At 38.0% G+C, this 25,842-nt stretch overlaps 1 protein-coding gene across 6 annotated transcripts in view; it reads left to right on the top strand.

Annotated features, from left to right (window-relative positions):
* FGF12 (fibroblast growth factor 12) overlaps nucleotides 1–25,842 on the top strand; it is a 503,977-nt gene that overhangs the window by 272,777 nt on the left and 205,358 nt on the right. For all 6 annotated transcript variants that reach the window (XM_045851677.1, XM_045851679.1, XM_045851676.1 and 3 more), the window contains one exon: nucleotides 25,011–25,121. In XM_045851677.1, the coding sequence (XP_045707633.1) occupies nucleotides 25,011–25,121 (111 nt within the window). The remainder of the gene's footprint in view (nucleotides 1–25,010; nucleotides 25,122–25,842) is intronic.

The following is a 25,842-nucleotide window of genomic DNA, read 5'->3' as shown; positions in this document are numbered from 1 at the left end:
AGGGGAGGGTTTCAGCAGAATATTCATCAGTTCTCCAGGTGCACCATTTCAGGGTCACGGTCTCCTCCAGCTAGTCAGTGACAGGGCAGGGGGCCTTTAGTCATCGCAGTTGGTCCTGGCATTGCCTATCCTGTTTTGCTGCTTTTCTAGACCTGGAGCTGAAATACAACTGAGGCCTAGATGTTATCTCCAGAGAGGAAAGGCCAGGGGAGGAGAGGTTGCCCTGGGGGTGAGGTCCTTGTTTTACCAGTTTTGCCCCCTGCCAGGCACTGGGGCCTTCTGCCCTGGTGACCATCTGCACTTGGCTGTAACTTGCTTGGCCAGTTTGTTCAACCATCTGTCTCAGTTTCCCTTTTCCACTTGCCAAGGAATTTTCCTAGCTTCTTACTATTCTGTCTCAGAAGGATAAAAGAAAAAAAATAAAAATTATATATATTTCTCTCATAATGGTTATATCAGAGCATTTTTTAAACTTTCACATTCATATTTATTCTCCTGGATTTCAGTGGCTGAATGGACTTTATCATCAATAAATCATCAATTTTATCTACAATAAATTTAAGAAAAGAAGAGAAGTAATTTTTGATAAGATTGAATGTTGTTTTGGAGGTTAAGCTATGTACACATTTCATCCCTGAGTCATAAATTAGTCAGAATTTAAGACAGATGAAATTTGTGTAGGGGAAAACCCAATCATGGAATAGAACACAAGAATTGCTATGAATCATATTGAAGGTATGTTCCTGACATCCACTGCAGCTAGAATATTGTGTGTGTGTTCAATGCACATGCAAACTTACACACTAGCAAACAAATCTGGGAGTAAATGAAGTAGCACAAAATATACAAAGCCATAAAAAATGTATATAGCAATAGGTATTTAAGTCAGATCTGAACAGAATTAACTCTAGAGAGATGGTAACCCAGTTCATGTTCAGACAATGTCACCAAGTATGTGTCATTTCTTCTTCATTTATTCAGACTGTATTGAAAGCTTACCATATATTAATAATTGGGCTAAGTAACAGTCAGTTGCTTTACCTTTCTGAGCCTCAGTTATCTTAATGTTAAAAAATCTAATAATTACAGTAACAACTAATTATTCTTCTAATTCTTAGACAGAGGTCTTTGTCCTGAACTCTACTCTGGCCTTCCTTTAGGCTAGTCTTTCTCCATGGAGCAAAGAGGTCAAGGGGCTAAGGAAGGGTTCATGTTCACCTGGAGTCCATGCTTTCTCATTCTATACCCTAGAATTCTCTACCCATTAGCTCTGAACCCCTTGTCAGGGGTTGTGTGGGCCTCTTCCCCCAGGTCTGTATTTCTCAGGGCAAATTGCACTGCAAGAGGCATACCCTCAGACCTGAAGGATCACAAGGGCTGTTTGTAGCAGGTGTGGATGGTGCTTGGACTTGTGGGCTTCTGTGTGCATATGGATCTGTATTAGGCCCCAGTCAGTGTTGGCTGGCTGGAGCCTGGGGTGGGAGGATGAGATGTGAGCTATGAGCTGGGGTACAGATTATCTCAGTACTGCCCTTTTTGGCAAAATATTCTGAACAATTTAAATTTGACTCTGTGTTTTTGAGTCATTAGGAATGTATAATTTTCAAGTAGCAAAACCAAACATGTTTTATTAAATACTTAGTTACCTTGATTTATGAATTTAAATATTAGGCCTATGGTATATGGGTCTCTTGTCCTGAGCCCTACAAATATATGTTAAGAGTGGGTTTGAATAATGTCTACCTTAGAAGTGTAACAAATGGAAGTGTTCATGGAACAAATAGGCTTCATATCCATCCCTAATATTCTAACATATATAAAATTTTATTCAAAGACATCTGCACAAATTCAAGATATGTTATTACTATGCCATAATATAAAAATAAATAGTAACAGAAGGAGCTCAGTAGTAATGAGATACTTGATAATTCACATACAACCCATACAACCTTAGTACACGGTGCTCAGGACATTGTAAGAACTAACTGCCACGGCCACAGTGAAATTCATTAAACATGACAAGCCCATTCACATCTGTGTTTTTGCACATGCTTCCTGAAAGAAACATTTCTTATATCTTTTTCCTGGAATTATCTATTTATCTATCTATCTATCTATCTATCTATCTATCTATCTATCTATCTATCTATATCTATCATCTATCATCTTTTATCACCTATTGCTAATTCTCTACAGATGAAGACATTATAAAACAAAGCATGTAAATGACTTGCCCAAAATGATAGTGTTACGAATAGGGTCAGGTTCCCTTCGAATTTAAAGCAGTCTTTTTTTGCTCTTCTATCCTGACTTAGGAACACACAGCAAACTGGCCTTCCAGTCTGTCTGTGCAGGTGGCTCTCTGAGTGCCACCCCTGGAACTTGGCAGTGGGGAACTCTAGTGACTCTGTGATAAAGCCATTACTCAGACTCTGTGTGTGTGTGTGTTTCCCCGGAATCCTCACATATGTACTGGGAATCTTGAGAGAGAATTACCTGCTGTAAAGTGGGGCCACTGTTTTTAGGAGCTCCTCTACACTTTTGTATACGAATAAGCAAATAGACATCTGATTTATCTTTTCCTTCTGTTACAATGGAGATTTTTTTTCTATTTGAGACCAATCTTCTGTGTACTAAATTTCATCCCTTTCCACTTTCATATCTTAACTCCCCTCTCTCAGGTTCTTGTTGTTTTAAAATCAACAGGCTCAAATCTTTCTTTTTAAACCTTGAAATTACAGTTGGTATACAATATTATATTAGTTTCAGGTGTACAGTATAGTGTTTGGTCATTTATATAACTTATGAAGTGGTCACCCTGATAATTGTGGAACCATCTGACACCACATGCAGTTATTACAATATTATTGATGGTACTCCCTATGCTGTACCTTACACCCCATGACTGTTTTTATAACTGGTAATTTGTGCATCTTAATCCTTTCTCCCTTTTCACCTATCCTGGAGACAAGGAAGCTATCAGATGCAAAGTTTGAAACAGGCTTGGATCTTTCTAAAACAATCCAACAACCTTACTATAATCTCTAGTCCTTTATCAGTATTTACTTTTCTTTTTGTTCATGTTTAAACTTAAAATCCTCTATATTTATTGTCAATGTTTCTGCAGGTATCACCCACACCTTATCTTATTCTTATCTGGCTTTTACCCTCAACACTAACAAAACTGCTCTTGCTGTTGTTGCTAATGACCTGCAGTTTACTAAATCGTGTGGATATTGTCCACTCCTCCTTTTCGTGATCCCTTAGTAGCTAGCACTCAACACTGCTTTGAAATATTGTTTACCCTCATCTTCCTGGATTCTCCTTAGTCTCCTTACTTAGCTTATTCTCTTTCAGTCCACTGTTGGAAATGCTTGAGGCTCAGTCCTGGGACCCAAATACTCACAACGCAGTCTCATGGGTTTAATTCTTGAAAGTCAGCCATTGCCACCTTTCTACCCTTAGTAAAGTCTCCTATCTGAGCTTTAACTCTGTATATCTAACCTCCACTTTGTGCTTCAAGTGGACAACCCTCAAACTGAATTTGAGGGTTTAGGTCCAAATCTATTTTTCTCTTAATTTTCCTCTTATTAAATAATGGCACCGATATCTATGTGTTGTTTAAACCAGAAACCGTGGACTCATCCTTGACTCATTGAGATCTGACTGCAGAGACTAGTCTGGGGTCAACCATGGGGGAGAATGGCTACTTTTAAGATTGGCTTTTCACCTTTTGGTTTACTTTCACACCACATATGAACAGTGCAAAGAGTATGCACCAGAGCAAGGATACAGGATACGTCTCTTAAGTAAGGTCTACTCTATTTTCCTACGAGAACATTCGGGCTGTGCCATGGTTCCATACTTGCACTTTCTATTTTTTCTACCCTTGAATGCATCTCCTTCTCTGAGCACTGGCAATTAAAAACTAAGTCAGGACAATCCTACATCCTGAACAGCATTGTCTCCAGAACACTCTAATCCAAGTCTGCCCTCTCTTGATTGATCTGCTGTTGTTACTCCCTGATTCATTTCCCTGCCTATCCTTCTATCCATCCTTTCTCTTGCAGTCTCTACTGAGCTTTTAAAATGACTTGGATTGTATCATCTTCATGCTTAAAACTTCTCAATATATTTCCATTACTACTTGAAAAAGTTAAAAGTTTAAAATATAGGCATTTCTTCTACATGGTAATTTTTATAATCCGAATTTTATAATTATATATATTAGATTAATACAGTTGGGAAATAATCCATATAAATTACATAATTAGGAATTAACTGTTATATAATTATAACTTCTTTGGATTGATTATTTGCTCTAGGTTAGTAACAGCAAAGGAGGAAAACTAATTTTCTTGCTTGGGCAAACAAGCAGCTTTCTTTGAGTGACTCTACTTTTTTATAATAGTGATGCATTTTGTTATCGCTACAGGCAATAGAGAAGAGAACACTAATAATTAGTAAGGAAAAAAAGCTATTTTTCTTGGAAAAAAGGTATACAAAATCAAAGGCTACATTTGTACAGTGCTATTCATGTTTTTACAGCTATATATTTGAGTTTTTGCTCCATTGACATAGATAGGAAAGGGGTGGCCAGCGTGGGTGTAGATGGACCACTGTATCAGTGGTTAATTTGATGTGAATGTACAATAAAAAGTGTACCTGAACTTTCCCTTCCTATTGTCCTATATGCCTTCTGCTTTTTCAGTCCAGAGCTTCCCAGATGACTCTTGCTTTCTGACTAATTCTTTCAGCATGTCCTAAGCACTCTGAATGATCTTGACTTATCTTGGGGCACATTCCATACTCTTGGTCTCTAAACTCCAGCCACACTTTCAGTTGTTTAAATTCACCAAAGTTTTTTCTCCCCTTGAACCTTTGCTCTTATACTGCTGCCCCTGTGTGGAATGTTATTACTTATACTTCCCATATTTGTTCTCACCTTCCTGCTCCATCAAGCTAATTCTTTCTTGTTCTTCAGGACTTATTCTTTAATGTTGTCCTAATGGAACACACTGTTGACTCCCATCTCCATCCATTCTGGCTGCTATAACAGAAATAGCTCACACTGATTGGCTCATAAATAACACACATTTGTTTCTGGGAGGCTGGGAGATCCAAGTTCATGGTCCCCATAGATTTGGTGTCTAGTGAAGGCCAGCTTCCTCACCTAGAGCCATCTTCTAGCTGTAACCCCACAGGGTTGAATGGGGAGAGGGACTTCTCTGAGAGCTCTTTTAAGAGGGCATTGATCCCTTTCATGATAGCAAAGCCTGATCATGTACTAAGTGCCCCACTTCCTAATATCATCACGTGGGGGGTGAGGATTTCAAAGTATGAATTTTGGGAGGACAAAAACAATTCACGGCAACTCCGTTGAGACTAAGTAGGAGTCCTGGCTTTGTCCTCCACAGCTGCTGGGACTCCTTCAGAGCACTTTTCATATTTGTAATTAATTAACTGTAGGATTATTTAATTAAGGTCTCTCTTTCCCTTTACAGGGTCAACTTCACCAGGGCACTGACCAAAACTGTCCCATTCACACTTGCATTTCTTGGGACAATACCAAAAGCAGAGTGTTCATGGAAGGAATGGCCCATGTGAGGATGGAGGGAAAGGAGGCAGGCAGGCAGTAGGCTTGGGATATAAAATTTTTCCTCCATCTTTTTTGATATGTATTTTTCAGAACGTATGTGGTCTTTGGTTATCGCTATCTTTTTATTCTGAGAATTTACATTATAGGTTACTGAGATAATTGCTGCTTTATGTAGCAGGTACTTAGCTGCTGTTTCGAAAAATATGTCTATCAAGATATGCAGCCCTTTAGAGCCGTGCTGTTCAATATGGTGGTCACTAGCTAATGGGGCTTTTGAACACTTGAAAGTGGTGAATTCATATTGAGTGTGTTGTAACTGTAAAATGCACAGTGGATTTTGAGGACCTAGCATAAACATAAAATATCTTGGTAATTTTTATGTTGATTGCACATTTTGGATATATTAGGTTAAATAAAATGTTACTAAGACACTTTCATCTATTTATTTTTCTTTCTTAAACGTGACTGCTAGAAAATTTAAGTTTGCCTATATGGCTTGCAATATATTGTCTTGGACAGCATTGGCTTACGTATAGAACCCAGCATTCTTTCCCTTGCTAGGAGACCCTGCAGGCGAGGGAAGCCATTCTGCTGAAATGAGGTAACTGCCTTCAACAATGTTGTGCTGGAAAGTTTAAGAAGTTCTACTGTACTCCTCAGTAGACAAGTAAGGGCTGATTTCCCCAGGTTATTTTTACTATCTTACTATGATAAATAGAATTACTGGGAATAAACACCATTTTTAAAAGTAACATCATCTTTATTTACTTTCTTACAGCATTTTATAGTTTAGGTTACTTATTTTCTCTTGTGAATTTCTACTTTGATAGCCACCATCTCTGTTTCCTCTGGAATGTGGTTTGGTAAGTTTTCATTTAAGCAAATGAAAGTTAATATAAAGTTTCAAGCTTTGAAATAGCCTGAGAGCTTTCCTGACATGAAAGTAGATGTCAAAGTCCACCATAAATTATCTGGCAACCATTATTAAGTCCCAGAACTTTTGAATTCCAAGAAGATGCCAGTTCATTAAACAACAGATGAAATATGCCTTGCCCAAAGGTTTGTCTGCAGCACAGTCAATTGTAACTCTTAATAATGGGACACGAAAAGGAGGCCTGGGCACCTGGAAATGAAACTATACATTGCCCACTTAATTATTAAGGACATTAATTATTATTACTTAAAGTTGGAACTGATTTAGTGTTCTCACAGACTTCTGGCACAGCCTTTAATTTAGATCTTGTTATTAATATCTGGCTACTTCCCCCAAGCATTAAGCTATAAAACTTTTGTTACATACCACTGTGGTATTTGAATATGTTCAAATGTGGGTGTAGTGCATGGTACCCAACAACTAAAACATAATAAAATAGTAAGTCAAAAGCTTTATAATTACCACTATGATTGTTTTAAGACCATAGGATAAAATATCTAAAAATGATCTTGACAGTCTAACTCCTTTAATTTTACATGAGAAAACTGAGGAAAGAAGTAAATTGCCCAGTTGTTGGAGCAAGGGCTAGAACTTAAACCTTTTCACTTCTAGTTCAGTGTTCTTTCTATTAATTTCTTCTGAGAGTACACTGGTGTCCAAATGTAGAAATTAAAATGGTTAAACTGGGAAAATAAGGCAATATCCTGAGGTATGTGAAATTTAAGAAAAATCCATAATTATTATTTGTATATGCATGCTGCATTTGTACATGAGTGTGATGTGTGTGTATTGGGGCATTCTGGGGACTAGGCCCTCTGTATATTTCATTGTTTTATCATTTCCAAAAGAACTAAAGCTTTCTTAGTCTCCTTTATGCTCTTATAGTTCTTTATTTATTGCAGATATCAGAGTACAAAGGGAATTTATGACATTTTGCCTAGGTCGTCCCCAGAATGTATATTATAATTTATATTTATTGATACCTTTAGTAAACAGTCATACAGACATGTGTTTATGACATAGTTATATGGTAAAAGTAGGCATGAATTAGCAAAGCTAGATAAGAATTGCTTCTGAATTGAGTTGGGGAAAAGATGAAAAATAAACAAGAAATAACAAATAAATGTTATTTTCTTAAATCAGAATATAAACTATACTAGTCAGAGAATGTTATTCGGGAGCTATTTGCTTAAATGAACAAAATAAACAAAGCCAGTATGTTTATCAGTAATCTGGGATTTACCTTTAGTTTCCAACTGCAAAAGTATGTATGTCTACATCTTTGCATTTTTAGAAAAGTTGTATCAACAACTAGGAGAAAGGGTTCTGCTTGAATCATGATGAGTTTGTGATATCAGGAAGTATCATTTTTCCTATACTGGGGCATCGTTCCTTCACTTGTAAAATATAGAGGGGAGAATAAGAATAGCTTCCCAGCTGGGCGCTTGTAGTCCTTTAGGAAAAATGGTAACTGTTTTTATGTCTCATTTTCCTTTAAAACAATTGAATAAGTTAGTTAAAAATATTTTTCCTTTGAAATTTGAAGTTTGGGAACATATAACTACTGAGCCCTCTACTGTACTCCGGTCTCCTCAAATAGTGCCCGGCCTTGGCACGCTCTCAATTACTGACACTTTGCAGGGATTAGACAAATGTGCTCATTCATAATTCAGTCTTCAAGGCGTTACTTGTTTTTGTCCTACTTTATTGCACAGTTCTAACCACAATGATGATTTTGAATATTGTACACTTTTAATGTTGTCCACATAATGAACCATTTATTAAACACAAGAGACATAAGAAACACTGACGTTGAAATGATGAGACTTTGACTATTATAATGTGAGCAAGCTGTGAAGGAAGGGCTTTGCCTCCCACTTAAAAATACATGGTTAGACAGATAGGGACCAGTAATAGAGTCACTGCTCCTCCTGAGAAATGGTGAGTTAGAAAACTATCTCACTCACCAAGGAAAACTGAAAGGAGCTTGATGCCCACCTGAGGTGACGGGTGGAAAATGCTGCCTGAGAGGAAGTGGATACTTAAACCCGGACCCCTTCCTGGGTGAGGTCCAATATCAAACTGTAAAATAGTAGCAGTATCTCCATGTTTAGCAGGAATTCCAGTCTAAAAAGTTAGTGTAAAACTGTCTCTGCAGTTGGAGAAATCCACAAAGTATCATGCAAACACTTCCTGATGGTTTCAAAGCCCAACGCAGCACAAACCAACTCCCTCTGGAGAAAATCTGGTAGTCCATCCACAGAGACCACTGGAGGATGAAACACAACAAATTGAAGAATTCACACCCTAAATTCTAGATATTAGATCAATCGAATAAATTTTTTAAAAAGAATATTTTAAAGGTTTACTAATTAAACGAAGTAGGAGCAGGGTAGTGTAGGGAGAAAGTAGATTTTTAAAAAGTCTAAGAATAATTAATAGTAATTGCAATATTAGGAAAGAAAATCTATGCATCTGTTCCAAAGTAAATCAATCCCATTGAAAGAATATAAGGATAAGAGGCAAAGAAATGAAAAAAATAGAAAATAGAAATTAAGATGATAGAAATAAAAATAATGAAACCAGAAACTACAATGAATGCAAAATGATTATATTATGTTAGGAGACTTTCAGATCAGATAAAAATTCAAAATTTAAATGCATAATATTAATATAATGTTGAATGAGATTATCTGAATGCTGAAATGGTATGTGCAGCCTGATACATTTTATGCGAAAATGCACAACACACAAAATAGCACTATGTACTTTTGTGGGTACATCCAGAGGGCGTAAGGAACAAAACATGAAGAAGAAAGCTATAGACCACGTTCAGAAACATGTTTGGTTTTGGTTAGGAAAATAATGGAATGAAATTAGGAGATGCCTGTAATGTTTTAGTTATATAAGCAGGTTTGAAGCAGTTATGGAAAATATTAGATTTGTTAAATGTGGATGGTGAGGTCACAGCTATTAGAGAGGTGGAGAGAACGGCAGCATGCTTTGTGGGTTCTGGAGGCAGCCTTCCTGGACTCCAACCCTCCACACGCTTCTACTTATGAAATGGGGGACTTGGGGCAGTTACTTCACTTGGTGCCTTGATTTCATCAGCTGTAAAATGAAGAAAAGAAGTAACCTCATAAAGCTGTTGTAAAGATCAAAATGCATTTTATTTTACGCATATAATATGTGTAATTCTTACTGAGAGCTATTATTATCTCTGTATTTTTCACATGATTGAAATATTTCTTATTAAACAGAGAATTCAAAAAAATGAAAGAGAATGAGTATGTGAAATTATCATAAGTCTGCAAATTGTAATAAAGATAATTTTCACCAAAACCTAAATTAAAATTACTGATCAAAATGCCTTTTTTGGTACATCAAGAAGTTTTTAAAGCCTCGGTATTAAAGTTAACAGAGAAAATCTCATGAACATTAGATCTAGTTTGGTTTCACATTTATGACAGTAAAATGATCCACATAGAGTGATCCGTAGAGAATGAGTTTTGTGTGGATACTTGCTTGCAAAGGGATTCACATTTATTCTCTTATCTTGTCATTTAGAAACAAAGACAGAGATTCTAAAATCAAATCAGTTTTTTATAGAACTAGGTGCAACGTGTTGGAACATCAAATAAAAAACAAAATTTTTCCCATTTTTGATTCTGGAACACATAGATAAAGTTTAATGTATATTTTAATGCTTAGTTGTTTTTCCAAAAAAACCCCATAAAAATTAAAAATTTTATTAGTTGACAAATCATGCCTTTTCTTATTAGGATATGTCACATATAAATGGCAAATGGCAATTTTTCAACAGGTGTTAAAGGCAAGCTGGCTTTCTCTGAGATGTTTTGGAGATCATTAGCCGTGGATGGATCAACGCCTGTTGCAGTGCATCCCGAATCATACTTCTGTAGAGCGCGCCAGGAGATAAGCAGGCGTGTTTCTTTCGTTTGCTTTGCACACAGGTTTTTGGAATGAGAGGACTGGCCGCCCTTGGGAGCATTGCCTTGGCACTCTTGTCGGAAACACTGGTTCGGGTCTTTTCTGTGGAATTCTTTATGTGTGCCTGTAATGGCCCCTCGCCATGAGTCACGGTGGCAGTTCCTCCTACTTCACTTTCAGTTGCTTTTCAGTTGTTTCTGAGAGCATCCCAGTCATGTTCGGGTAGAGCATACAGCCTACATTTACGGCCAGGTGTACCATCCATATTTGATGAATACTTCTACTTCTTTTTTATGTATTATAATGTGAGACAGTAAGTTAATTACATTGTTATTGCCTGTGTAGATATTTTTAAATGAACTTTAAGTGATTTTTATTAATATGCCATGATGAGAGATATAATCTATGAAAATACTTTCTCCACTTTTAATTTAACTTACTGAAAATAGCTTGTAAGTATCTATTTCTAAGTCCATTAGCTTTTTGGAATTCTAGATTTGCAGCCGCTGAACGGTTCCAGTACTGCCATTTTACAGATGAAACCTGGAGCCCAGAGAGAAGAAACCAGCTCATTGTACAAAAGTGTTTATGTCCTGCATTGTATTAGTGGGTACCCTGCTAAGTACTGAAGCGATCGATAAAGATAACATGACTTCACCCTCATGGATGCTACAATCTAGAGGAGGAAATAGACATGAAACTAATAAAGAAAAATAGGTATCTAATTACAAGTTGGGATAAGTATTATGAAGGTGGAAATATAGTGTTGACAGAAAATATGAATATTAATATGAAGGCAGATTTAGATTGAAGGGCTAGGCAAGACCTGTATGAAGTTCTATTTAAGCTGATACTTGAATTTATCTCACGGAGAAATCAATCCAGGAGGAGGGAAATGCATGCGTAATGATCTTAGGTCTGAAGAGGAAGAAGGCATGTGTGCCTGGAGCTTAGTGAGCTTGAGGGAGAGTCAATTTAGATGATGATGGATAGACAGGAGCCAGATGGTAGAAAGCTCTCCAGGACATGCTAAGGGTTTGATGTTTTATTGTAAATGAAAATGGAAAGCTATTAAACGATTTCAGCAAGAGAGTGACATGATCCAATTTATTTTGTAAAATATCTTCACTATGGTGTGGTTTGGAATGGGAATAGGGTAAGAGTGTTAGTGAGGAGGCTGTTGGAGGAATCTAGCCAGGAGTTGTTGGTGGCCTGGACAAAGGTGGTTACAGTGGGGATGGAGGAGGGCAAACAGTTGCGATTAGACTCCAGATGTCAGGGTCCCCCTAGTCACACTTCCCACAGCACCACACTGCCTCGGCTAAACTTGACACTGAGTTGATGTAGACTGATGTGCTTTTGGAGCTACAAATTTTTTTTTTGCAGAAACTATTATTACCCCTTCAGCTCACTTTGGTTGATGCTGCAAATTTTTCTTGGTGAATGCTATAAAAAAGATGATAGATTAAGATCACATTTTATAACAATAGTGTTTCACCTGCAGGTAATTTTGATCTGTGATGTGTGAGGGAATTCCCCGGGCTTGCCAACCTGGATGAGCGGTTCTCCTCAGAGACTCAGGACAGTTTGAGGATGGGTCCAACGTGGCGCAGCTCCTCTGATCTCAGGGAACTGTCATACCTGTGCTTGCCCCGATAACCTGTCCTGTTCATTTATTTCTGGAGCCGAAAGATGTGTCTGTGAAAAAAGGGCCTTACAACCAACTGAAAAGATTTTTTCTATGCTCAGTGAGGGTTGTTTTTTTTTTTACAGAAAAATTTTTGTATGCATAGAAGTGTCTACACGTTTCCCCTTTTTTTGTTCCAGAAGGCCAAAAGCCATGGCTTCATTTAGTTTAATGTTTATTCCCGGCCTCTTGCTTTGTAGGGTTTCTGCCATTTTTGTGGGGCAGTCACAGTTAAGGAAGAAGGGAGAAACAGTGTGTTAAGCTTCTTGAAGAGACGATTGGTGATTGGCAATTGGAAGGCGTAAAGAGCAGAGGGATCTGGTTCTACATTTGGTTCTGGAACTTATAAGTAAATCACTATAATTGCTCTGTGATTTAGAGCAAGTGACTTAACCTCTGTGATCCTCAGTTTCCAATTTATAAAAATAGGCCCAATGATAGGGCCTGACTTAAGTTATTTCTGTGAGAATTCAGAGAGATAATCCACGTAAAGTCCCTCTGGTGTGGTAAATGCTTGGCAAATGTGGCCTGTGAATAATAAAACTCAGGAGAATTTGCCTGTTGCTACTGCTCCTGACCATGGGTCTTTGTAACCACATTACTTCTGTCTGAAAGTTAAGTCTACCACACACGCACGGCCACTGCCTGGTCATGTTATACACTGTCATGTGTATTCTTTGTTTAAATTAAATTTATTGGGGTGATATTGGTTAACAAAATTATATAGATTTCAAGTGTATAATTCTGGGATACCTCATCTGTATATTGCACTGTGTGCCCACCACCTAAAGCCAAATCTTCCATTCGCATATATTTGGCCCCCTTTACCTCCACCCCGCATCGTGTGGTCATGATTCCTTAGAAGAGCCTTCAGAAGCAGGACCTGTTCACTCAAACGTTTTCACAAGAAGCAAGCTATGCCTATGCACAAAGAAATGAAGTGTCTTCCTGGATACCATACAGCTCGTTTGGGTCAAGGCCAGGATCCTTCCGGGAAGCCTGAGACATTTTGTTTTAAGGGGCACAGGCAGAAGGACCGTGGTCTATGAGAGAGCCCTGACTCCCGGGCTTGGAAGACGGGTGCCAAGGGTTCCCCCTGCCGCTGCTCTGTGTCTTCGTCTGTACAATGAGGCTGGATTAGATCATTCTGGGTGGCTTTTCTGGTTCTAAACTCTTAAGATTCTAGGATTATCTTTATGTTTGAAATATCCTGTGTCCTGCATTCTCCGGAGCTCAGCCTTGAGTGGACTGGGAGGCACTATTCATTCCAGGCCTACTCCCCTGGGTGATACTCGGAGACAGACCAAAGAGCTGTGACTCAGTGAGGCTGGCCGGAGTCAACAGCCTCTTCATGGACAGAACTCATTAGAAAGGCAAAAAAAAATAATTTGGCTTTCTGAGAATGCTTATATTAAGCTTTCTTCGCCCTACATTTCAATTACATTTTACATTTAACCGGGGTTTCCTTCCTTAGAAGCCTAATGATTGATTTGGATTTAAGGACCAAGAGGTTGCACATTTCCTGGAACTGAAAGGAGTCGACACATCATGTCATCTCCTAAGTCCTGCCAAGCACAGGGAGTCCTCAGGTGCCAAGCACAGTGAGTCCTCAGGCTGACGTCTTCCGTTCACCCTCATTACCACTGCCTACCCAAGGCCCTTGTGATGTGTGACAGCTTCTCAAGTGGCTTCCATGACCACATTACCACCCACTCTAATTCTCTGTCTCTATTGTTACATAATTGGTCTTTCTAAAGTACTCTACTCATGCTGTATCCCCAGACTTAAAAGCCTTTAATGTTTTCCCATCACCTAACAGAGTGGTACCCGAGGCTTCTCCTACCTGAAGTGGGTGAGACAAGACAATTTGTGAAAAGAAACTATTTTAATTTTTCTTTATGCTTAGTAGTAGTCTCATTTAAACATTTCAACTTTGATTTATGCATATAATGTGTAATATATGAAGTAATACACAATTTATAAATAATAAATATACCGATACAAAGGCTATAGATTTAAATGTTTTTACAGATAGAGATGAATGATTATAACAGTTTGGAGATCATTGGTTTAAAGGATAAAGTAAAACTAACTAGATTTGCTTAAGACATCTTAAGTGTTCTGGACCCATATTTCTTTTCTGCTGTCACCTCCAGCCACTAGGTGCACCCTTTTACCCCTTCATGTCCCTACACTGACCATACCCATGTGCTTGCCCAGCCCCCTGGGCCACTGTTCCTGCTGATGCTGCTCAAAGCAACTCCCCCCCCACCTGTTTATTCAAGGTGAAGTGTAAATTGTCGCTTCATCATCAAAGCCTTTCTTAACTGCCTCTTGTCCCAGAACCTACCATCCCCCATAAAATTAGCATCACCACACTGCTCCTGATTCCAAGGCATATTGTTGGTTCCTCTATGACAGCACTTTTCCTGGTCCCTGCTCTAATGATTGGTTGTGTATGTGTCTCCCTGACGAAGCTGTGGTGCCTTCTAGGCAGGAACTGCATCTAACTCATCTTTGTCCCCAGCACCAAGTGAATGTCAGAAGTCAATAAGTGGTGTTTGAATTATTTTAAATTTTTATGAGCATCTTATAGAGAAGAAACTGGGAGAGGAGGGGGGCAAATGGTATGAGGAATAAAATTGGCTTAGTGTAAAGATCCCCGTCCTTATCAGCACTGCACATCCTAGCTCAATTTCCCTGCCCTGCTTCCCCCCTGCTCAGACTGTTTCAGTGATGCCTATCCTTTGAGAAAGCATGTCCTTTCTTTCCACTTAGCTTTGAGGCAGCATGAAGGTTAAGAATTGCCTGCCTCAAGGTCACTTGATTCCCATTGAAGTGCGAGGCAACTCAGGGCTTTGGAAACTGTGCAGTTTATGAAGGATGCTGCTGTGCTTGTCAGACTGTTCAGTGTGGAGCAGCAGAGACTGAGAGAGGAAGAAAATGCATTGAAGGCCAGAGGCATTATATTAAAAGGCTGTAACAGCTTCCTTACAAATGAGGAGCTCCTCTGAAAGTCACAGGTGACAGTGAAAAATACCAGTTATAACTTATCTACTTTCTTTCAACATATGAGCACTCCTCACCTACCCTGCGCCTGGTACTGTGTTAGTGCCAGGAGGGAATTGATGAATAATTCAAGGTCCCTGCCCTTGAGGAGCTCAGAGTTCCCAGTAGAGACAGCCGCATAAGCAAGCAGCTGTAACAGTGTGGGGAGTCCTCTCCTAACCTGTGCACAGGGAGCTCTGCAGAGGGAATGATTAATTTTCCCTTAGGGTGTCCGGGAAGGCCCTGTGGAAGAAAGCAGAGCTCAGAAGACTGAGGAGCCCCGGGCAGAGGGGGAAGGCAGCGGTAGTGAGTTTCAGGGGAAGGTAATGCATCAGCGAGGGTCTGGAGCAAGCATCACAAGCTCTCTCTGTAGGGGGCCTTCAGTAAATACCTCAGGCTTTGCAGAGTGTAAGGCCTCTGTTGCAACTACTCATCTTCGTTGTTGTAGCATGAAAGTAGCCAGTGCATGAATGAATGGGCCTGGCTGTGCTCCAATAAAACTTTATTTACAAAATTGGCAGCAGTAGGGCTGGAGTTTGCCAATTTCTGGTCTGCAGGAAGGTTCCTCAGAGAGCCTCTAATCCTATGGTTCCTAATCTTTTCAAGTATTAGGATTACTTTGCACTTGCGGTTTCCTGCCCTTGGCCTGCTCTTCTTTTACATATCCCCTGTGGCTGGCTCCCTCTCTTCATTCAGGTCTCTATGATGTCATCGTCTAACTACTCTGTCCACAATAGCACATGCATCCCTCTGTGCTGTCTTTTTCCATTGCCTTAATTTTTATCAAAGCACTTACACTAAACCTGTATTATATATTAATTGTACCCATCTATTCTTTGTCTTTTTTAATAGAATGTAAGCCTACATTCTTACATTCAGAGAATGTCTTGCTCTCTGTTATATTCAGTGGTGTGCTCTGGCTGATTAAGCTCGCCTCTTCCCAGCTCCAACTCTGCCTTCAGTGATGCCAAGTAGTAGTTTTAAATCAGCCATGGTGGGTATGTTTGCACCATGGGAATGAGTCCCATGGGAATCCAGTTGGAGGCATTCTCTTCCTCTCTCTCTCTCTCTCTCTCTCTCTTTCTCTTTCTTTTTTTTTTTTTCTTTTTCTTTCTTTGGCAGCTAGTTTAATAGCACACCACTGAGCCCCTGTGCCTAGAGGAATAATATCCACAAAAGCAGTGCTCAATAAATAGTTGTTTTTTGAATGAAATGTGCTATTAGTGTCTTTTGGTTGAAAAAATGCTGAGATAGATAGATGCAATTATTAGTACTTTACAAAGATTTCTATGGCTCCTTGCAGGTAAGTAACTGCTGGTGGTATCTGTCACCTTCATTTGATGGATGCAGAGACTGAGGACTCAGACAGGATGTGACTGTCTTTACTCTACATCACAGATTCTGCTAGGCCAGGTGACCAGTCTCCTGCCTTACGTGTTCCGTTCCTCAAAGTGCTCCTTACCGTATACCCACTGCAGTCTACTGGATGAATGAAGGGCCTCAGGCCTACGTCTCTTTTTCTAAACAACATGTATTTTTAATGAATCCCTGCAGCTCAGTGTGGTGGTGATTTTTGTAGTGTATTCAAAAGCCCAGAAAAGTTCTGTCCTCTTTCAAATGTCCTACTGTATCCCATTTCTCCTGATTTGTCTGGGACTTTGATTTATGGGGTGTAAATGTGCTATCGTTTATATCCTTTAGCCAGAAATGTATCTGTTTATGAGCAATTTCTAACCCTAACAGTCTAATTTTGAAATCTGCCTCCCTTGAGGCCCCAGTGGCACTTGACAAGAATCCCTGGGACAGCCTCCGCCATCTCGGTCTCTTTAAGTGGGCAACATTAAACCTTCACTCTAAGAGTCCTTCGTCAGCCCGCAGAGGCCAGCCAAAACACCTCATCAAACTATTCCCCATTCATGTTCAGGAGTTCCAAAGAACTTTGTACTTTCAGGATGCCTGGTTACATCTTTTCAGTTCTCTGTCCTAAACACAAACTGAAAACCAGAAAACTGAACTTGTATTTAGTGGGCCATCAGGTTTATCCTAAAGCTTTCCAGAACCTCAGTGTTGGAGAGGACCTTGCGTGGTCTTGCAGAATGCCTTGGCCTTTGGAGACACCCATATTTTTCCCAGCTGTTCTGACCTGCACAGTTTTCGTGCTTTTCCCTGTTTGCTCCTATCAAGTGGTAGAGAACCCATTCTTTCCTTAGACAGCCTGTTCTCTCTTTAAGTACAATTTACAGAAATTTCTGTTTTACCTGCCTTCCAGTAACTTTCACCCTTCGGCCCTAGTTCTGCTCCTGTGTAGCCACATGGGTCAAATTCTGTCTGCTTCTGTCTGCTCTCAAGAAAGCAGGGACAGCTCTCATGTGCTCTGAGCCCTCCCTTCTCTGGGCTGCTTACATGCTGTTCATTCAGTCAGTCTTCATATGAGAGTCCTTAGTAGCCTCTTCATTTGGCTCCCTTTCCTCTAGACAAGTTCCAGTTTTGCCAGTGTCCTTCTTAAAGTGACCAAACAGTGCTGGAGAATTGCTAGGACCATAGACTTTTAAGCTAGATATTTTTCTTCATTTACTCGTTCTGTAACCTTGGGTAAGTGATGTAGCTTTTCTGAGTCTCAATAACCTCATTTGAAAGATGAAAAAAAGTACATTGCACATTCAGTTGTAAAACTGTAGTAAAATCATCAGGGGAGTGTACAAAGTAGATATGCAAAGTAGATGGGTTCGAAATATGGCCTTTGTTTTCATGGTAGTACTACTAATTCTCTGGATATGGCTTCCAGGACAAAGTTTGGATCACGGCTACATTTTTTATTTTAGATTGGAGTTTACATGGGGTCATTTTCTCTAAGTCTGGGTGCAATACTGCACAGGTTCCTAGAATCCTTTTTCTTTATCTCCCTCACACTCCAATAACTCATGCACAACTGGGTGCTCCTCCCCGCTCCTTACGTCTTTGCCTTGTTCCCCCTTTCCCTCAGCTTGTACAGGATACCCATTATATCTTCACAGTCACTTTGGGCCTCAGGTTTTCTGTTTTCTAAGTCTGATGTTGATACTGAAAGGTATTTTGATGAAGGATACCCATTATATCTTCACAGTCACTTTGGGCCTCAGTTTTTCTGTTTTCTAAGTCTGATGTTGATACTGAAAGGTATTTTGATGAAGGAAGATATTGGTTTTCAAGGTACTTTCCAATTTTGAATTTTATTTTATTGTCTACAATCTAGTGTTCATCCTCAGATGTGATCAGGGTGCCTTAGGTCCAGCTCTGTTCTGGGTTTCCACTGTGTAACCAGGTGACTGCCCCACAGCACTGCACTTTAAGCCAGCAGAAATGTCTGGAAAGTGGCTTCTGGTATCAGCTTTTTAAAAGTGGCTTTGAATTCAAACATTTCATTGAAATTGCCCTGTTGTCTGCAGGGGAAGCAGTGTTGAATATGAGTTCTTATCTTTCTTTAATTTTTTAATTACAGTTTATACTCAACATTATTTTATATTAGTTTCAGATACACAGAACAGTGGTTAGACAGTTACATAATTTATGAAGTGATCCCCCCAGTAATTGTAATTCCCACCTGGCACCATATATATATTGTAGTTTTAAAAATATTATTAGCTCTATTTCCTGTGCTATACTTTACATCCTCATGACTATTTTGTAATTACCAATTTGTACTTCTCAATCTCGTCTTCTTTTTCATCCATTTGCCTGACACCCTTCCCATCTGACAACCATCTGTTTTCTGTGTTTATGAGTTTGTTTCTTTTTCGTTCATTTATTATGTTCTTCAGATGCCATGCACAAGTGAAATCATGTTATTTGTCTTTGTCTGTCTGATTTATTTCACTTAGCATAATACCCTTTAGGCCCATCCATGCTATCACAAATAGTAAGATTTCATTCTTCATTATGGCCAATTAATATTCCATTGCATATAAATACCACCTCTTTATTCATTCATCAGTTGATGGTTACTTGAGTTGCTTCCATATCTTGACTGTTATAAACAATGCTGCAATAAACATAGGGGTGCATATATATTTTTGAATTAGTATTTCAGATTTCTTCGGATATATACTGGAAGTGGGATTACTGAGTCCTAAGATAGTTCTATTTTTAATATTTTGAGGAACTGCCATATTGCTTGCCATAGTGGTTGCACAAATTTCCAGTTCTACCAACAGTGGGTGAGGGTTCCTTTTCTCTATATCCTCACCAGCACTTGTTGTTTGTGATTTATTACTAATAGCCATTCTAATAGGTATAAGGTAATAACTTATTGTGGATTTAATTTGCATTTTTCTGATGTTTAGTGCTGAGCAGTTTTATATATCTTTTCATATGTCTTTCATATGGCCACATCTCTATGTTCTCTTTGAAGAAGTGTCTATTCAGGTCCTTTGCCCAGTTTTTCATTGAGTTGTTAGATTTTTGATGTTGAATTGTATGAGTTCTTTATACATTTTAGATATTAACCCCTTATCAAATATATCTTTGGCAAATATCTTCTTTCATTCAGTAGGTTGTCTTTTTGATTTGTTGATGGTTTCCTTTACTGTGCAAAGCTTTTTAGTCTGATCTAGTCCCATTTGTTTGTTTGTTTATTTGTTTATTTATTTATTTATTTATTTTGCTCAAGAAGTTATATCAGGAAAATATTACTAAGAGAAATGTCAGAGAGGCTACTGCCTATGTTTTCTTTTAGGCATTTTTTGATTTTGAATCTTACATTTAAGTCTTTAATTCGTTTGAGCTTATTCTTCTATATGATGGGAAAGGTGGTCTAGTATTATCTGTCTGGTTCTTTCAACACCATTTACTGAATAGACTGCCTTTACACCATTGCATGTTCTTGCCTCCTTTGTTATGGATTAATTGACCATATAAGAAAGGGTTTATTTCTGGGGCCCTATTCTGTTCCATTGATACCTAGGTCTGTTTTTATGCTAGGACCATGCTGTTTTGATTATTATGGCCTTGTTATATAATAATTTGTTGTATAGTGTGATACTTCCAACTTTGTTCTTTTTTCTCAAGATTGCTGTGGTGATCTGGGGTCTTTTGTGGTTCCATATCAATTTTGGATTATTTGTTTTAGTCTATGAAAAAAGTCATTGGTATTTTTATATAGATGGCATTGAATCTATAGATTACTATGGATAGTATGAACATTTTAACAATGTTAATTTTTCTTAACCATGAAAAATGTGTGTGCTTCAATTTATTTTTATCTTCTTTAATTTCTTCTTTTAATGTCTTATACTCTTACATGTATAGGTCTTTTACCTCCTTGGTCAACTTTGTCCCTAGGGCTTTTCTTTTTGATATACTTTAAATGAGATTATTTCCTTAATTTATCTTTCTGATAGCTCATTATTGGTGTATAAAAATTGCAGTTGATTTATAACTATTAATTTTGCATTCTCCTACTTTACTGAAATCATGTATCAGTTCTACTCATTATTTACTAGCATCTTTAGGGTTCTCTGTGTACAGTATCATGTCATCTGCAAATAATGACAGTTTTACTTCTTCCTTCCTAGTTTGGATGCATTTTCATTTTTTTTCTTGTCTGATTGCTGTGGCTAGGACTTCCAGTAGTCTGAGTTCTTACCCTTTTTTTTTCAGCCATTTTCTCTGAGGATAAAATATCTTATTAGCGTCTATGGTTCTTTAAAATTTTACATTGGTTTTATATTTACAGGAAAGTTAAGATAGTACACAGAATCCCCTATATTCTACACCATTTTTCTTTTTCATATTAGCATCTTACATTAGTTTGGTATCACATCATATCAAGGGTACATACTATCAACACGATTTATGATTGTTGATGTTAACATCACGTGACTGAGGTAGTGTTTTGCTTGTCAGATTTCTCCACTGTAAAGTTGCTCCTTTCCCTTCTGCCCCCTTTTTACATTGTATCTTAGGAAGGAAGTCACTATGTACAACCGATCAACAGTTATTTCTTAGTCATCTGATTATTTGAGGTAGATATTTATGATGGCAGTCTTTTCTTCACCAGTGTATCACGGCCCAGAATTCTTGTTTTGCTGACATCCCATAGAGCTTTTTCATCTAAATCCAACCAATGTTGAGGAAAAGAAAATTTGGAGGAGAATGTTTGCTTTTAAAATCCATGGCCTGAAAATGGCACACATAACTGTCACTTAAATTCCATGTGACACTTAATTCATTTGCCAAACCTAACTTCAAGGAAGGCTAGGACATATGGTCTAGCTGGATGCCTAGGAAAAAGAGGAAATTAATTTGGGAGATAAGCTAACAGTGTTTGCTATACAACTTCAGAATACAAAAGGTAACAAGTTACCCCCTCACCCTTCTAATAATACAGTTGTTGATTAATTAAAAAAAAAGAAAAAATAATGAAAAAAACCATAATCTCAGAATCCAGGAGAATAATATAAATTAAAAAAAATCTTAACAAAACTTTTATTTCATTGACCCTATTTTTCTTATTTCACTGTTAACCTGTGAACATTTGTTGAGAGCAGTCACTCACCTGCACATCAGCATTGAGAATTTCTGCCATAGATTACACTATTCCAGACTCTGCATCATCCCCAGAGTCTACCATGCTGGTTTTTTGTGCCTCCCTCCATTGTTTTTATGTCTGGAATGTCCTTTCTCCCCTTCTCTGTTTATTTTACTTTATTTTATTTTTTGCCTGTGAAAATTCTACTCACTCTTCAGGTGACAGATGAGGTGCTTGAGACAGGATTATTCCCTTACTCCTCAGTGCCATCATGTCACATTGCTTCTATCCATCATTTAACAGTCACCCCACACTAGTATTATATATAAATATGTTTCATGCACCACTCTGGGTCCTCCCTGAGGACAGCCATGTTTTATTAATCTACTAGATCCCTATGCATTGCCTGAAAAATAAAAAGCATGTTTGTTGAATGCACCCAGGATACTAGATGTGTCAAATTTGGTTTCATTTTGACCCTCTTCCTTTAATATACAACAAAACATGTCCCCCCAGTTATAAAATTTGATCCTTGTGTATGGTCATTAAGCCTTCATAGAAAAGGTGATCTTGAGCTGAACTTAGAAAGGTTGGTATGGTTTGACAGAGGAGATTAAGGGTACAGACCTGTCAGGCAGGCAATACTGTTTTCTATGACACATCCTAGGCTCAGGACATTTGTTCAATGGATGGTCAGGTCTCCTTTGAAACATCTGTAGTGCAAGACATTCACTTTCATTGATCATCGCATAATTAGAACTCAAACTTGGAGTTTGTTCTTGCATTGCTCTTGGGCTGTGGGGGATGGTATAAAAGCCTAATGCTCATTATCTTGAACAGGAGTAACCAACCTGAATTCCCAGGGCTCCAATGGTGGGGGTGGGGTACAGAGAACTTCACCATAGCAAAAGAAGTGTTTAATTACTGCTACAGAAGAGGATCACTAAAAAACAAACAATCATTTGCAGGCATTAATGACTCATTACCAACCAAAATATAAGTTCTTAAAGTGACCGTATCAAGCTAATTAGAAAGAAAATATGAATTATAAAAGTTGTCCCTTTCATTCTATCCTTCTCTTGCCTCTACTCTTTACCTTCTGTTTACTTCAGTGACTTTACAGTCTAATCATTTTATTAAAACTGAAATCAGAAGACAAAGAGTCTGTTCAAAGAAGTCTCCTTTCATATCACGTTTCCTCAATTTTCATGGTTGAAAAATTGAATCTTAATTAGGATTTATAATCATATGGGGTTTTGCAGTTCATACTATCACACATATTTATTTATTTTAAATTCTCAATGATTAGAGTTAGCATAGGAATTATTTTTTCCCCTATATATATGTGGAAACTGAGGCTTAGATGTTAAATGACTTTCTCAGGACCACTCGGCAATCATGGTGCAAAGCTGGGTCTTCTGATTGCACGTTGAGAGCTCTGTGTGCCATGTCAGGACCTGCACGTCAGTCAGTTAGCCTCATGGCAGAGGCACCTGTGTTCTTCTCATTCCCCCTGATTATGAGAGTGATTCTCACTTACGATCTCCAAGTTTTTATGGAGGAGGTGACCTTAAGCTGAGCCTGGAAAAATTGGTAAGGTTTGGTAGCTGGTAATTGGGGTACAGGATGTGTTTTTGGTGAGTTTAGCTAGCTCCATGTTCTTCCAACATGTCCCAACATGTCCAACATGTGTCAGATTAAGTGGTGACCCTTGAAAGCCACAAATTGAAGATGCATTCATTCATTGATTTCTGCAAGAGGATTCTAATGTACTCAAAGCCAATAGTGACTCACAGAAGGGACCTAAAGTTCATTTAGTTTAACTTCTAGATATTATTGATGAGGAAATTAAAGCACACAAATTAAATTAATTGAATTTAACTTACAAAGATAATTATAGTTATCAATCAGAATGCCAAATTCTCAGTTTAGTTTTTTTATAAGCCTCCTTTCTCATTCCCAATTTTATGGCATCTTTTTGCTTCTTAGTATTGCTTTGAAAAAGATATGTTTATATAGATAGGCATTGCCTCATATCCCCAAATATACATGATCAAGTCATATGTACAAAAGGCTAACTATAGACAAATGTTGTAGGGAACAGATCCATTTCCAGTGAGTTAAATTAATCAAATCCCTAACTAGAATTCTTATTTAGACCTAAACATGAATAAATATGTCCAGCCTAATATACAGTGCCTAGCATGTTGCTTGACAGAAAAATAGATTCAGAGTGAAAATTGGTGCAAAGATAGGTAAAGGAATGAAATGGACTGTCAGTTGTAATTCAGTGATTTTCCTTTTCAGGGTAACATGTTGCTACTTCAGCAATCATATGATTTCTATCTTTGCCTCAGTTTTTATCATGAGAAGCATATTTTTTGTTCTAATTTTTATGAAATATTTAGGGCTATCAATGCACTAGAATAGTGTAATTTTTGTTCAACACTGAAGTGGAGACAAAAATGGTAGCGATGCTATAGAAAATAGATGTTTCTGGAAGCCATCACCCCGGTGAGAAAGCTTTAAATATTTATTTTAGCCAATGCACAAAAATTCAAATGTAGTATACAAAGTTCAGTTTGATGGTAGTAGTGAGTAGAGAGTTTTTATAAGCTGAGGACCACTTCTATTTTGAAACAGAGAAATACGCATGCATTGATTTATTTCAAGGCTGGAAAAATGACTGTAGTACTGGGGCTCTTCTCTGGGGAGGCATTTATCTGAAGGTGAATCTGTTTCCACATTTCCAGTGACATCTCATGCCCATCAGTTTTGCTCTTTCCTGTGATTCTCATCCAAGTCATTCTTTCTGGCTGAACTTGACCAGAATTTCAAAACCCAGAAGTTTCTGATGGATAGTTGACAGTCAGCAGAAATTGAAGTCTTCCAAGGGCTGATTATCACTGCTGGAAGCTTAAGAATTACAGTGGCAGTTTGGTCTAAACAGTGATTCTGGAATGGGACCATAAACTTTCAGTCAGACACTAGATACACGATATAGAGAAATAATTCACTTTTTAGTATGCCTCTGTATTCTGCTAACCATAATTAGCTTTTATTTATTTACATTTGGTTTATTGCTGCATAGTATTATGGCTCTGTCTCTTAAAGGAAAATGAAAGCGAAGATGTGATACTGAAAGACCCCCTTTCTAAATACGTATTTTAATCTTTAAGCCATTGGCATTTATGCATTTACTTAGAGGATGTTTCTGACAATTTGCAAGTGTGCATTTTTATAAACAAAATACAAATGTGAATAATCATTTCTTTTTCTTTTTCAGAACCCCAGCTGAAAGGAATCGTGACAAGGTTATTCAGCCAGCAGGGATATTTCCTGCAGATGCACCCAGATGGCACCATTGATGGGACCAAGGACGAAAACAGCGACTACAGTAAGCAACTTCAGAGCCTTGCAGTGCAATTACAGTGAAATGTTTGCCCAGTGTATCGTGGACTTAAACATGGCCAGGCTGCCTCCTAAACTATTTAACTACAAGTAAACTGGTGTCTTTTCTTTTATTTTTATTGCTATGATTCCCAATAGCTCGGAGACAATAAGGGAACAATATTATGTACTACATGAGAAGTTAGGAGGCTTGAAGGAGTTCAGTTGGTTACAGGACAAGAATAGCCTTCAATCCCAGTCAGCGTGGTCAGAGTGATGAGAAATATTTGGAGGAACAAGGCCCAGACATTACAGCACAAGATGGTGTTTTGAATCCTGGAACTAAATAGTCTAAATGTTAAGCTAATTCGTAGAGCACCATTTCTAGTAGGCCAAAATTACTTCTTAAGGTAAACATTGAATACATACATATGTATATTACATATTATTTTATTTGGATTTAGGAAAAATTGTTGGTTTTAAAAGAAAAGATATATTAAAATAGTATGATGATGTTTTATAGCACATATAATAGTAACAGGATAGTTAAGATCGATAAACTTAAAATTTTGTTTATAATTTTCACTATAAAATGCCAAATATTAAAATATTATTAATAATATCCCTGGAAATAGTTTTTAACTAATTTAACTAAGGAGTTGACAAGTTTAATAACTCAACAAAATCATCAAGGTATGATAGAGTATATTTGCATTTTGGAAAAATTT

Source organism: Phyllostomus hastatus, unplaced genomic scaffold (assembly GCF_019186645.2).
Source record: "Phyllostomus hastatus isolate PE091 unplaced genomic scaffold, TTU_PhHast_1.1 phas_contig_86, whole genome shotgun sequence".
NCBI lineage: Eukaryota > Metazoa > Chordata > Mammalia > Chiroptera > Phyllostomidae > Phyllostomus > Phyllostomus hastatus.
This window is presented reverse-complemented; position numbering and strand designations above follow the sequence as displayed.